General features: G+C 35.7%; 1 protein-coding gene across 1 annotated transcript in view; it reads right to left on the bottom strand.

Moving 5' to 3' along the window:
• Nucleotides 1–9,100: 9,100 nt before the first annotated feature.
• The window catches only part of HCRTR2 (hypocretin receptor 2), a gene marked incomplete at both ends in the record, with an annotated part of 141,721 nt that continues 134,613 nt past the window's right edge, over nucleotides 9,101–16,208 (bottom strand). The window contains 3 exons of the mRNA XM_082637721.1: nucleotides 9,101–9,143; nucleotides 11,452–11,677; nucleotides 14,776–14,897. Of these exons, the coding sequence (XP_082493847.1) occupies nucleotides 9,101–9,143; nucleotides 11,452–11,677; nucleotides 14,776–14,897 (391 nt within the window). The remainder of the gene's footprint in view (nucleotides 9,144–11,451; nucleotides 11,678–14,775; nucleotides 14,898–16,208) is intronic.

Consider the following 16,208-nt stretch of genomic DNA (forward strand, 5'->3'; position numbering starts at 1 on the left):
GGTTGTCCATTTTACTGGTATAGAGTTGCTCGTAGTAATCTCTCATGATCTTTTGTATTTTTGCAGTGTCAGTCGTAACTTCTTTTTCATTTCTAATTCTATTGATTTGAGTCCTCCCCATTTTTTTCATGGTGAGTCTGGCTAGTGGTTTATCATCTTTGTTTATCTTCTCAAAGAACCAGCTTTTACTTTTATTGATCTTTGCTATTATTTCCATCATTTCTTTTTCATTTCTTTCTGATCTGATCTTTATGATTTCTTTCATTCTGCTAACTTTGGGGTTCTTTTGTTCTTCTTTCTCTAATTGCTTTAGGTGTAAGGTTAGGTTGTTTATTCGAGATGTTTCCTGTTTCTTAAGGTATGATTTTATTGCTATAATCTTCCCTCTTACAACTGCTTTTGCTGCATCCCATTGGTTTTGTGTCATCGCATCTCCATTGTCATTTGTTTCTAGATTTTTTTAATTTCCTCTTTGATTTCTTCAGTTATCACTTCATTATTAAGTAGTGTATTGTTTAGCCTCCATGTGTTTGTATTTTTTACAGATCTTTTCCTGTAATTGATATCTAGTCTCACATAGTTGTGGTTGGAAAAGATACTTGATACCATTTCAATTTTCTTAAATTTACCAAGGCTTGATTTGTGACCCAAGATATGACCTATCCTGGAGAATGTTCCATGAGCACTTGAGAAGAATGTGTATTCTGTTGTTTTTGGATGGAATGTCCTATAAATATCAATTAAGTCCATCTTGTTTAAAGTATCATTTAAAGCTTGTGTTTCCTTATTTATTTTCATTTTGGATGATCTGTCCATTGGTGAAAGTGGTGTGTTTATGTCCCCTACTCTGAATGTGTTACTGCCGCTTTCCCCTTTTATGGCTCTTGGTATTTGCCCTATGTATTGAGGTGCTCCTATGTTGGGTGCATAAATATTTACAATTGTTATATCTTCTTCTAGGATTGATCCCTTGATCATTATGTAGTGTCCTTCTTTGTCTCGTCTAATAGTCTTTATTTTAAAGTCTATTTTGTCTGATATGAGAATTGCTACTCCTGCTTTCTTTTGGTTTCCATTTGCATGGAATGTCATTTTTCATCCCCTCACTTTCAGTCTGTATGTGTCCCTAGGTCTGAAGTGGGTCTCTTGTAGACAGCATATATATGCATCTTATTTTTGTATCCATTCAGCCAGTCTGTGTTTTTGGGTGGGAGCATTTAATTCATTTACATTTAAGGTAATTATCGATATGTATTTTCTTATTCCCATTTTCTTAATTGTTTTGGGTTTGTTATTGTAGGTCTTTTCCTTCTCTTGTGTTTCTTACCTAGAGAAGTTCCTTTAGCATTTGTTATAAAGCTGGTTTGGTGGTGCTGCACTCTCAGCTTTTGCTTGTCTGTAAACGTTTTAATTTCTCCATCAAATCTGAATGAGATCCTTGCTGGGTAGAGTAATCTTTGCTGTAGTTTTTTCTCCTTTGTCACTTTAAATATGTCCTGCCACTCCCTTCTGGCTTGCAGAGTTTCTACTGAAGGATCAGATGTTAACCTTATGAGGATTACCTTGTGTGTTGTTTGTTGTTTTTCCCTTGCTGCTTTTAATATGTTTAGAATGTTATTATGTTTTGAACCACAGATTTCTGCTAATAGAATGAGTAAACAATTTTGTCTTTCTCAGTCTTCTGAATTCCACCTTCTCACTCCATTCCAGTAATGTGTAAAATAAGTCATTATAAGAGCACCATTTAGGGTCAAGAAGGTAAGGAAAAGATGTCCCCTTTCAACAAGAGGAGAATAACAACCAGGGAGTAATAGTTGAAACGAAATAATCAGATTCTATCAGTAGAACAAAACAAAATGAAACAGGGTTTACAGATACTTCCTTATAATAGTACAAGCTAAAGACCTAGACTATATTTTCACATGAGGAAAGTAAGATTTGAGAATTGGCAGATGCAAGGGAGGATGCATAATTTGTAAAGAAAAAAGTACAGTTTTTGAATAAAAACATTTTAATTAATTAAGTGAGTTCTTAAAAGCCAAAACATTGGACAGAGCACATGGAGAATACTTCCCTTAGAGTAGGAAACAATGCAACATGATTAGCTTTATAATCAGATGAAGGGTACACTCTTGCCTTGTCAGAGTATGGTAAGGTAAGTTCCATTATGACAACAGCTCAGCGGGAAGAACGAAGGCAGGTTTTAGAAAGTAAAAGCATCCCAGCCACAGATGCATTTGAAAAGGATAATCTACTATTTTTAAAAGATGAATAAATTAGGAAATTATTCATAGCTAGCTCAGGAGAAAATGTGATGACCCAAACACATGGTGATAAGGGAAGATTGGACAAGGAGAAGGAAGAGTGGAGATGATTTGCAAGATCAAATGAAGCAAATTTATACAATCTTAATAGGCATTTCTAAATAATGAAATTATTTTCAGAACAGCTTCTGACGCAGGAGGAAAAACAGTCAGGGTTCATGATAGCAGAGACAGGGTAAAGAAGGTGATGTAATTAATGCCATGGCCCACTTTCCACCTGGAGATGTAAACCTTTGGAGTGTAATCCCCAGTGAGAGAGGAGTGGCTGCCTAGCAACCAAACTCAATAGGCTTTTATGCCTTGTTTGACTCATTTATTCTCAAAGCTGTAGGACCACAGACTCTCTTTTATAAAAACAGTCATGATCTTCATCAGGGCAAAATGTGAGAATTTTTTTTTAAGTAAATAATGTCTCCTAAAGAGAACACTCTTACAATGTTGGTGGGAGGGTAAATTGGTGCAGTCACTATGGAAAACAGTATGGAGGTTCCTCAGAAAACTAAAAATAGAGTTGCCATACAATCCAGCAATCCCTCTGCTGGACATATATCTGGACAAAACTATGATTCAAAAAGATACATGCACCCTATGTTTATAGCAACACTGTTTACAACAGCCAAGACATGGAAACAACTTAAATGTCCATCAACAGATGAATGGATAAAGAAGATGTGGTATATCTATATAATGAAATATTAGCCATAAAAAAAGAATGAAATAATGCCATTTACAACAACATGGATAGGCCTAGAGATTATCATACTAAGTGAAGTAAGGTCAGAAAGAGAAAGACAAAGACCATAAGATATCACTTATATGTGCAATCTAAAATATGGCACAAATGAATTTACTTATGAAACAGAAACAGACTCACAGACATAGAGAAAAGACTCACGGTTGTAAAGGGGAAGGAGGGAAGGTGGGATGGAATGGGAGTTTGGTGTTAGTAGATGCAAACTACAGATATAGAATGGATAAAAAACAAGATCCTACTGTATACCACAGAGAACTATATTCAATATCCTGGGATAAACCATAATGGAAAAAAATGATAAAGAATGTATATATGTGTATAAGTGAGTCACCTTGCTGTATGGCAGAAATTAACACAACTATAAGTCAACTATACTTCAAAAAAATAATAATTTGGATTTAGTACCAAAAAAAAAAAGTCTCCTAATGAGTGCAGTACCACCTGGTGGTCTTATTTTTCTTTGGGTGGGGAAGAAGGTAAGTCCAGGATGAGACAGATGAACTGGGATAAAATATAAGGGTAAAGAGTCCAGTCATCCCTTTGGGGTTGAGGAGGGAGACTGTCGTGTGAGATGGAAAGATGGATAAACAATTTTTGGCTCAAAATATGATGAGGGTTTTTCATTTCAGTGGAGGATCTATTGTCTTAGGAGACAGTAAGTTATAAGGTGGAGCCTGTGATCTGCACTATGCGGGACTGTGGGAGCGATTTGAAGAAGTGTGGAAACCAAGCCTTTCACATTAACGAGAACAGGAAATGTGAAGCTGGATTCCTGGATGCATCACCCACACAGATCCAAGTGTTAATGTGTATGAGTGAAGCGAAGAGAGATCAAGAGGTGGACAAGGCAGCAACAGAGGGAGGTCCACAGGGATGAAGCTCTCCAAAGGGCTAGATTTCACTTACAGATGGAAGGGGAGTCATATGGGCCTAGGATTGGTACAAAAGACAGTTCTGTTGTCACCTCCCCCTTCAGTGGTGGTAGGAGAATGGGAATCAATGCTGTCAACCTTAATATGTGGTTTAGTTTTGGTAAAAAAAAAAAAAAAGGCATGAGTGGTGTAGACACATTTTCAGTGGCATTTCATAGGGCATTGATTATTCACAGTGGAAAGGGAGTTTCTATGGAAAGAACTGGGACAACATGGAATACAAGAATGAGCTGGGGAAAGATTTTCCATGCAATTATTATTAATTCATTGATTCAAGAGATATTTATTTATCAGGGGACTTCTCTGTGGCAGGCACTGTTCCAGGAACAAGTGATATAGCCGTAAGAAACACAGAGAAGGTCTGTGGCTTCAAGGACTTTAGATTCTTATTGATTATTTTAAAGGCAATTTACACATAGTTTACAGACTTCTTTTCACTTGTCCCAAACTGGTATAACTATATGAGTGCTAGTAAAATAAATCAATGAACAAACAAATAATAAATGAAAGAAAGAAAGAAAGAAACAAACAAACAAACAAAGGAATGAAGGAAGAAAGAAAGAATGAAAGAAAGAAGAAAGAAAGAAAGGAAGGAAGGAACGAAGGAAGGAAGGAAGGAATTACAAAGGAAGAAACAAAGAAAAAATAATAATCTTAGGTAAAAGGCTGTCTAGAATAGCAGGGAAATGAAACCTGTATATTTGTAAGAGTGAGGAAAACTAGCCACCAAACTAAAAGGTATAATTTAAGAGAGGGGTAAGCTAGATGAAGAAGGGAACTCTTTAAAAGGTTGGAATATGAAACTAATATACTTCGTGAAATACTCTCAGAATAAATAACTCAGTGAGATTATCTCTCTGCCTATCTATATATCTATCTATCTATATATATACAGTTGACCCTTGAACAATGCTGGGGTTAGGGGTGCCCACCCTCTCTCAGTAGGAAATCTGCATATAACTTTATAGTCGGTCTTCTGTATCTAAAACTGTAGAATTTACTATTAAAAACTCCTAGCATAAATGGACCTGTATAGCTTGAATCTGTGTCTTTCAAGGTCAGTTATATATATATATATATATATATATATATATATATACATACACATATATATACTTATATGTATATATGTAAAATATACATTCTTAAATTTATTATTGAACTTAAAATAGTCCTAAAAATTTTAAATATAATGACCAAGAAAAACGTTGCCTAATTATGTAAATGCCATGTTTACTAGTCTAATGCTACATTAAGAATCACAATGTCATCATTTCCTCTAAGTCAAAGCAAGATGTACTGTATATATCACTCAGTTATACATATACATGCATATATGCATGTATATGTGTTGATAATACTCTAAAATGACCATTTTTCCTATTCCTTAATGGATATTGTACATGATCTAGACACAGCTTTATAAACAAGTTCCACTCTGTCCACTTGAACTGTATAAGGGGAGCTTCCAAATCTGTGCCCCTGTGAAAGGGAACAGCACTTCTTTCTGGAGATGCTCTTGTTATCACATCTGCAATAAATTAATCTTCATGTTGCCATGGTCTGCTGAGGATTTCCCAATCTCACAAATATTTTGTTTGTACTATTCTCCCTTTGAGTTAACATATTAACTCAAACATTGGGAAATTAATTAGAAATTGATTACTTAATAAACAACCATGTTTTTTTGTTTGCTTTAAATTGAGTTTTATGTTTCTGCCATTGCACAGGGGCCAAACCAAGGAAAAGTAATGGAAGAGATGTTTTGTTTCCAAAGGTGGCAGCAGCAGCAGCCCCTGCTCAGGTGTACATCCTTAGTGACCTGCTATGGCCTTGGCCTGAGAGTCTCAACGTTGGGATCCTTTCTAAATTGAGGCAGCGAGCTTAGCTGGGGCTTGAAAAGGGAGCTAACACATATCCAGAAGACCACAGATACACAGATATTGGCGACCAAAAATGGGGTTTTGGGAGATGTAAAATTGTAAATATTTGTATATATAGAAATGTAAAGGTTTTTTTTTTTTTTCTTTTTTCTTGAGCTTTGCTTCATTTGTTCTCAAATGAGTCACTTGCCACTGATTCACTTCAGGAGATGACCCAAGACAAGAGTCAAACCTATTTACCTGTTGGCTAGGGCTGGGCTGGAGAAGGCCAGGGAGGTCTGTAGGGCTGGCAAGCGGTGGGGGGAGGTTGGCCCTGTTTGTCTAGGGTGGGCCTGGGGGAAGGACAGCAGCTGGATAATGGGACAGCAACGTCAGAAGGGCAAGGCCCAAGAGGCGCTTCGAGAACTTTCCTCTGTTACTTCCTTCCCATTCCTGGCCACTGGCCCTGATGAAAGTGAAGCTGAGTGACCTCTCTTCATGACTCTGGGAGGAGGTTTGGCTAAGCACCTGGTCTGTGAAATGGATAACTCAAAGCAAAAATCCTCACTGCTAAAACAGCTGGTCTTTCCTGGGATTTCACCCTGAAAGTTTCACTATATGTTTTGAAACCGCCCCACATTCAAATCTTATTTTCCTGGAAGGAGCCAAGCATTGACCTTCCCCAGTTTCTATGGCTCCATTTTGATCAAAGTTAGAAACAACAGTGCTGAATAAAAAAGGATTTTTAAATTAAAATCCTTAGCCGTTGATTCCACAATTTATCAGAATCATTTAGGTGAATGGAAAGCAGAAAATATACATTTTAAAATTTATCAATGAACTTAAAATAGTCCTAAAAGTTTAGATAAAATGGCCAAGAAAAAAATTGCTTATTTATGTAAATGCCATACTTACTATTCTAATAACAAATTGAAAACCACAAGGTCATCATTTCCTCTAAGTCAAAACAAGACTAAGTAAATCTCTTAACTCAGATAAAACTCCTAAATTTAATGCTCTATGTAGGCAGTTTTACATAATTTTTATGAAATATTTATTAATTCTAACCATCTTTATTATAGTACCTGCTCTTAAAAACAACATTAAAAACCTTTTATATCATGATTTTCCCTGGTTATATAAACTTATTGGGAAAAATATTTTGGTCATTAAATACTGCACCAGAGGGCTTAATTCAATTCTTAACTGCAAAGATTTGACACTAGTTATGAGTGAATATCCAACTTATCTAATGAACAACAGCAAGATTTTTCATACAATAGAGAGGGCAGTGTGAATGTGATTATAGAATTCTCGATATAGTTTTTACTTTAAAACTACGTAAGCAGCATCTTTCAGGGTAGTTGGTGTGCAATCGCGTTGGATTGGATAAGAAATTTCATCTTGAAGACACAGTAAATCAGGCATAAAGAACTTTAAATGTATAAAATAACTGTTAAACAAGTGACATGATGTTACACATGTGGCATACAACAATTATAGAAATACATTTCATGAAAAACTTAAAAGGCGTTCTGACTCGAAAACTTACAAAGAAATTTTGAGATCATAGAAATACGTGGCAAGAGGGCAGGAGTAATTTTCTCCCTCTTTAATTGCAATAGTTCTCTAGAAAACAATCCCCTTTGAATTTGGGGAGATAACAGTGTTTTTCGTGCCTTTGCATTTCACTTTCTATGTGCATAAGATAAGAGAATAGTCTTAAATTAACAATATTTTCTGTTTATATATATTGTCTCTAAAAAATGTCTATAATTTTGCTTCATGCCATTTGAAAGCTAATTGCACACAACCTAATAGAATTTACTCTTTTTTCACTTGTAACTTGTAGGAAGTAGAAAAATCTTCTGTTGTAAAATTAATTGGAATTGAAAAGTTTTCTAAATTATAATGACTGCCCAGATTGTTTTTGAAATGCATTTGATTATTATTATTTATATCAAATGTAAAACATCTATTATTACACTAGCATTAAAATAGTAATAGCCCTCTTCACAATTTCTGTCCAAAAGTACCTATGAGTTTTGTCATTCTGATATTGTCATTCAGGTTTATGTATATTCAGATTACATTTTATAAGCATATTTTCCTTTATCTTCATTAAAACAATGTACACTGGGAGTGAAGCTCATTATCATTGTACCTGACAGTTTTGCAATTAACTTATCAGTGATTTGTAACAGTTATTTAATACCTAAGAAATGTTCCAAGCCTTGGAGAATTTAGAAGCCATTTTCCTCAGAAACTGAGAATCACCTTTTTGCCAAGAATGAATGAATTCAAATATCAACATTATCATAGGTTTGTAGAAATTCAGAAATAATGAAGTTCAAATGGATTCTATATTAGGTAAAATTATTATCACATTCTTATTGATAACAAAATTTCAGTAAAATTAATGACATTTTACATTCAATCTGTGAAATATAGCAAAACAAGAGAGATATATATTCTATGTGTAGCATCAAACAGTCACAACACACTGCTTTCAGAAGAAGTCTTCTAATTTGTGTTATTAGCACGTAAGGAGGTAAGTAGTTGACCCTTTGTTCCATAAGACTGGCAGGTTTGGGGAACACCTGTTTCTTTCCCATTTGCCCTATGATGGTCAGTACTAAATCCAGACCTCTTAGGAGGATTCCTGTATCAACAAGTTGACAGCAGTGTGCCTGAGCTGCTATTTCATTCCCACAGTTTCTTGTAAGGACTGATGTGTGTTTGCTTTCTCCTTCCGGGCAATGCTCATTCTTGGCAACTGTCTGCTTCTACAAACTTAGGTTTTTGTAAGGGTAAACAAAACTGGAGATTTGAAGGTTTTAGTTAGAAATTCAAGGACTTCCCTGGTGGTCCAATGGTTAAGACTTTGCCTTCCAATGCAGGGGCTGTGGGTTTGACCCCAGGTCGGGGAGCTAAGATCCCACATGCCTTGGGGTCAAAAAACCAAAACATAAAACAGAAGCAATATTGTAATAAACTCAATAAAGGCTTTAAAAAAATGGTCCACATCAAAAAAATCTTAAAAAAAAAAAAGAAAGAAACTCAAGTCATCCAAGTAGCCATAAAGCACGCCAGGGCTTTAAAACCTGCCTTCTTCCAAACTGCACTTGTAACACAGGGACACTATTTCATAAAGCATTAACTCTTTGAGTGAGATAATGCTGAGTGACTTTCAATATTGGTACTCAGCCTCTTCTTTCTGACCTCCAATCAGGTTGACAGTAGTGATGACGGTGGTCCCTGTTGTAGATACCTGGGCAGTAAAATACTTTATTTCACATGGGCTAGTATATCAGTGACAGGTGGTAGTCTCTGGAGCAGTGGTTCTCAAATTTTAAGGCCCTTCAGAATCACCTGTAGGGCTTGTGAACACACAAACTTTGGGTACCACCCTCAAAGTTTCTGATTTGGTAAATCTGGGATAAGGTGAAGATCTGCATGTCTAATAAGTTCTCAGGTGATGCTGAATCTGATGGCTCAGGAAGCACACTTTGAAAATCACTGATTTAGAGCAAAGGAATTCTGACTTCTGAGTCTGTTCTTCACAAAATCACACAACTACTGCCTCTCTGAGCCTCTCTCTCTGTCTCTCCAGCTCTGGCTCTCACTTTCTTGTTCTCTCTCTCCCTCAATCTCTCTTCTTAAATGACAAATAACTAGATATATTAGGATCTAAAACATTTAGCTCTTACTCTGATCTCAGAACTTCTGATTTGACAAATCTACTTAGCTATTAAGGCATATGATCAATATTATTTGACATTATCCTCAAACGAAAGTGCTAACATCCATAGCAATGTGAAAATCACAACTCATCTTTCATGCAGCATAAATAAGAAAAAAAAGTTCTCAGATGTACAAAGGTGAGAAAGCAGAGAGTTACAATACTTTGCTTTCATTGATATTGTTCTGATAATTAACAATATAATTTCAATAAACCTCATATTTGAGGGTAGTTTTTGCTTTGAGTAGTAAAAAGCACAAGGTAATCCCCAGTTCTAAAGCACAAAAAAACATTTGTGGATAATTTGGTTATATTCTTTTGGAAAGTGATGAGTTGGAAAAAAAAAGAAGTAAGAAAAGAGCAAGATAATTTTTATGTTCTATGAAAATCTTTCTTAAATATTCTCCATACCTTTTGTTTCAATAAAATAAGAATGCCTGCTACTATACTATAAGAAGAAGAGCAACTTTCCATGAACATCTCTTTTACTTTTAAAGTGACTATTTGAATCAGAATAATTTTGCAGAGAAGCAAATTGAAAATATTCAGTGCTTTGATCCCCAGATCTTACATTTTAATGGAATGTACTGCACTCCTGTTCATTTGTGTGTGAGTAAGAGCAAACCCCTCCCTTCTCCTAGTCACCTGGATCTCAGCCACAGGCCCAGATAGAATTCACTAACATCAATAGAGTCACTGTAATTAAATAGAAACAAAAAAGTGCAACCTCACTGTCCATGTCATGGTGAGGACCACAATCATTGGTTGCTTCCTGCTCTGAGTCTGAAACATCTCCCAGAATGCCTTGCTGTTCTGCAGCCTCTACCAACAGGTCCCCCTCCGTGGACTGGAGCTCTCTTGAAGGCACATTCACACCCTAGCACCTAGCACAGTGGGTGCTTTCTGGGAGGTGTTTGATAAATGTTTACAAAATGTAAATAAATGCAAATGTTTACCATCAAATCTCCATGACATTACCATGTCCAATATGGGACCCAGAGGTGATTTGGTATTCTACTACTCTTTTTCTTTGTAAATTGAATTCTTAATTTCATCTAGCAAAGCCAGTTACCTCATTTTTATTGGTTAGAAGAATTCAATAATGGGATATCTTAGTCTTAAATGTTGAAATCTTTCCTCAGAGATGGAAATTGTGTGTTTATAGTTACTCCACAGTTTTTACATGAATACACAGTCTTATTGGCCATATGTTGAAATGATAAATGTTAGCAATGGTAAGGTTACAAACCCAGGAAAACTGTGTAAATGAGTTATAAAATTAATGGAAAATAAAGTTGAATAGTATACATGTTTATATAGTTCTGAAAGATAGCTTTTGAGTTATCTAATATAATGTTATTTTGTATATAAATATACTCTCAAATGTCACACCATAATGACTCTCTTTAGTGATTTTTTTAAAACTATAGTCAACTAACATATCTCTTGTTAATCCAGAGTTAGTAATTGCTACTTCTTTTAGTAGCCAAAAGAAAACCAAAGGATAAGTTTGGGTAACTTTTAGCCACCAATTTGAAGGTAAGATTAAAATAACAATTAGAATTGGAAATGCTCATACATTTAATTGACACAAATTCTAATACATGAAGCTAAAAGTGAAACAGCTGGAAAATAAGTTCAGTGGAAGTTTCAACTTCTAACATATCTCAATCAAAAGTTGAGAAATGATTTTAAACTGACTTTATTTCCAAAGAGTAAGAGATCATTTTCTTTTTTTAAAAAAATGGGTCCACAAAGTAATAAATTTCTGTGTACAGAGATTTAAAAAAAGAAGAGTGGTACTCAGGCATCCCTGTCCTAGGCATCAATCTTCTACCAGTTTTGGAGTGGCCCCGCACCGTTGGCCGCTGGGAGTGTGCTAATGCTCGTGAGCACGACCTGCTCGGACAGTTTTGATATGTTATCAATGTTGCTGATCTGGGTGGTCAGGGACTTTCGGCTCTCAGTGCTCGTCCGTCCCCGGGCCAGCGGATCCTCCTGGCGGTGATGAGCTCCAAGGCAACAGCAAGAAAATGCAGCTTTAAATTCCTCTCGAAATTTTCCTGGCAAACCAGGGAGAATGAAAGGAAAAATAATTCAACATGTTTTAACCAATCATGAATAAAATACAACTGAGTGGCTCCTATTTTAGAAAAGGAAATTAGTTGTTGGAAGCTTGGTACACCCTTTTTTAATAGTTAATTAATTATTTAACTGAAGTATAGTTGATTTACAATATCATGTTAGTTTCAGGTGTACAGCACAGTGAATGCTATATATATATATATATATATATATATATATATATATATATATATACACTCACACACATATATATACATATATGTATACATATGTATATGTATATTCTTTTTTATATTCTTTTCCCTTATAGGTTATTACAAAATACTGAGTATAGTCCCCTGTGATATACAGTAGGACTTTGTTCTTTATCTATCTTATATATAGTAGCAGTAGTGTATAGATTAATCCCAAACTCCTAACTTATCTTCCCTCCGCCCCTTTCCCCATTGGTAACCATAATATTTTTTTCTATGTCTGTGGGTCTATATCTGTTTTGTATATAGGCTCATTTGTATCATTTTTTTTAGATTCCACATATAAGTGATATCATATGATATTTGTCTTTCTTTGTCTGACTCACTTTACTTAATATGATAATCTTTAGGTCCATCCATCTTGCTGCAAATATATACAATGGAATATTACTCAGCCATAAAAAAGAATGAAATAATGCTTGGTACACTCTTGAAACATTGACACATTTCCATAAAATAGTGAGGCTGCTTTTCATGCCCAATGTTTGGAGTTTGTTTCATGCCTTTAGAGGCAAACCTCCTATACTTGTGAATGTGGGTTATTGTTAACTAGATAACTATAGTAAAGCTGAGTATCAGCAGGAAGGTACTCAGAGATATTTAACGATTTAAAAAATGATGAAACCTAAGTTATACATGGCCAAAAGTACACAGAAATTATCCCTGCATTGTACTCTGAAGAAACTGTTCTATTGACACAATCAGTTCAATAAAATATCTAGAAATTTTCTAATGTTTCATAATCTGCATAAGGCAGAACAAACTGAAAGAAAAATAAACAACTTTAGAATTTTTTCTTTATCTTTAAATTATTGATGTGACATTGGAAAAGGACAAGGATGAGACACTGACCTTTTAAGCCTCTAAGGGTAAATGGCAGTGTTGGAAATCACCAGTTCTTTTCTCTAAGCTTTGATTACCTACCTGAGTTGTTGAGTGATTAAAATTGGTGCCCACTGATTATCAGTTGCCTTCTTGCCTCATCTTAACCCCCATCATGGCACTTTGACTTGGTTCTGTGGCTTCTACTTCATATAATTCTCCCTATAACCCTCTAATAGATTTTCCCTGGTTAGTGCAAGCTCAGGGCCTTAGTCATCTCTAAGCCCAAGGCAAGTGTTACCCCACTGCACTTTTTTTTTTTTTTTTTTTTTTTGCAGTACGTGGGCCTCTCACTGCTGTGTCCTCTCCCGTTGCGGAGTACAGGCTCCAGACACACAGGCTCAGCGGCCATGGCTCACGGGCCCAGCCACTCCGTGGCATGTGGGATCTTCCCAGACCGGGCCACGAACCCGTGTCCCCTGCATCGGCAAGTGGACTCTCAACCACTGCGTCACCAGGGAAGCCCCACCCCACTGCTTTTTGAGCCACAGCTCCTCAGGCACTTCTCCCTTCAAATAACACTGGGGCGGTGGTCTCTGCTTATCCCAGTCTGAAAGTAGTCTTTATTTTGGAGACTGGGGTTGAATGTGTCAGAGGAAGGCATGGAAAGTGGCAACTGAATACAAACCACCCCTCACATATACACCACCTGATTCACCAAAAGGTGAAATAAAGCAGGTATATAGAGGGTACATGCCATGACTGAAAAAAAAAAGTTATTTAAAACAAAAAGCCTAATTGATTGTCTTTTTTTAATAACCTATATAACCTGGAAGGCCAAAGATGAAGTTAGAAAATGCACACACTTTATTCAGCATGAAATAAAATGAATTGCTTATTCTTTCATATAAAATCATCATATATTTGGAGATGGAAATAAAAAAGAAATAGCCGGGCTTCCCTGGTGGCATAGTGGTTAAGAATCCGCCTGCCAATGGCGGGGACATGTGTTCGAGCCCTGGTCTGGGAAGATCACACATGCCGCAAAGCAACTAAGCCCGTGCACCGCAACTACTGAGCCTGTGCTCTACGGCCCGCAAGCCACAACTACTGAAGCCCGCACACCTAGAGCCCGTGCTCTGCAACAAGAGAAGCCACCTTAATGAGAGGCCTGCGTACGGCAACAAAGAGTAGCCCCCGCTTGCCTCAACTAAAAAGAAAGACTGCACGCAGCAACGAAGCCCCAACACAGCAAAAAATAAATAAATAAAAAAATAATAAAAGAAATAGCTAACCAGTTGGAAAGAAGACAATGTAAAGATATAGCTAATTAAAACACAATTCTAAAACTTAATTAGATAAAATGTTGGTAGATAAAAAAATATTTAGTTAAATGATTTTTATAATTATATTGATTCCATAAACAGATGGGTGAAATCAATTGCAGAGGTGTGTATGTGTGGTTCGTTTAGCTTATGTGTTATTTAGGAGGAATATAATTTTTTTTATGGTCAGTGAGAAATCTTGAGATAAACCCAAGAGCTGTTACCCACAAGAGAATTGTAAATACATAGAAATACCTAAAAGTAGAAAGGTTCCAATTCCATTTCAATTAGGCTACAAATGTTGGCAAAGGAAATGAAACAAGCAAGGCTGTTTTATTTTCAAATAAAATGATTTTACATCTTTATAAATCATAAGTTTAATGTATGACAAGCAAGATTCTCTTATTCAGTTCTCACAGTTCTCACCTTCCTCCTATTTCAAATTTTCTTCTAAATTTTATGGAAAAAATTACTTAGATAATTTTTTCTGATGCATTAGGTAACACATGTTCCCTCTCATAAGGGAAAAAACTCAAGACCAGTCAGATCAGGGAAAAATATTCTCATTGTATTGCAACTAATATCTTCATACCGTTCAAAAGTGTTCAGACCTTCTGGTCATCAATCTCTCACCCTGTCCTGTGGTTTGTACAGAAGAAACAGTTGAAAACTCACCACTGAGAAAATTATAAATAATTGGGTTCGCAGCACTATTGGCATATACAAGCCAGTGTGAAAAGGTAAACCAGGCATATACAGTCTCTCTGTCTTCTGTGTGGGTAAACATCCCAAATACTCTGCATGAAAAGAAACAGTAACATGAAATGCAGTGTGATTCTGGAAAGTACCTTTTAAATAATTAAATTCAAGGGTGAACACAACCCTTGGTGGCAGTTCCCTGACTCCAGTGCTGCCCTGCAGGACAGACCACTTGTAGGTTTAGGTCACACAGTGGGGCTAGAATAACTTCAGTACCTGAAGGGCACCTCCAAGGCACAATTAGTAAATCAAAAGCCAAATCAGGTCAGAGAAGGTCTCTCCTGTAAACAACAGCAATAAGAATACAAAGGTTGAATATATATCTATCTCCCTTTTTTTATTTTGTTTCTAAACACAATGGAGCAGCTTTTGTTACTATTTCATTTTGTGTGCATTTTATTTATTTATTTAACACAGGAGTATAGTTGATTAACAATATTGTGTTAGTTTCAGGTGTACAACAAAGTAATTCAGTTATACATATACTGAATACTATGTTTTTTTCACGTTTTTTTTCCCATTTAGGTTATTACAGAATATTGAGCAATGTTCCCTGTGCTATACAGTAGGTCCTTGTTGCTTATCTACTTTAAGCATAGCAGTGTGTACAAAAGCACTCCTAAATTGCAGTCTGTAAGCACTACTTCCTACTTTCATTTGCTCATTGATCAATATTACATTTCTTCAACTCCAATCTTCCAGCCTTGCTGAAATTTGGCTTTTGGGTTTCTTTATATGCAGAGAAGAACTAGTTTTCAATAGGCAAAATTCTGGTAATTTCTTAAAGTTCATGAGTTAAATTTTTTTTATTATTTTAAACTGAAAAATATGTTATTATTATCTCTTTAAAGGTCATTTTTAAGATTTGTTCTGTACTTCAAAATACCCATTTATCAAATTCTATTCACTAGACAACAGCAGGCAACTTGCAACTACCCAATAAATGTATAGGCTGAAGATTATAATGCATTTCCTGCCAGAGGGTCCATCACTGATTGTGGAATTTGTGCCCATGATAGAAATAGGTTGCAAGAATAAAGTGGTGTTCTATGGAGTACTACAGTTTTACAAAAATATAATATATAGTAAGACAACATGGATAAATAGAATTAATATGTTATGACCCTCTACCACAATGTATCTTTGAAATCCTAGACAAACCAGACCTGCTTTAAAGAAGTTGGTTTTGACTAGTCAGGCAGAACACTAAGTTTCAAAGAAAAGAATTTAGGACTTTACTTGTAAGAGAAAGAAAACACGAGCATAAAATGCAAGGGCAAACAGAGATAAGTATTTGAAGAAAATGTGTGTGATAAGAGAAAAACAATTTTCAAGGCTTTTTTGAAATT

The sequence above is a fragment of the Mesoplodon mirus genome, assembly GCF_964341445.2.
Source record: "Mesoplodon mirus genome assembly, chromosome: 12".
Lineage (NCBI taxonomy): Eukaryota > Metazoa > Chordata > Mammalia > Artiodactyla > Ziphiidae > Mesoplodon > Mesoplodon mirus.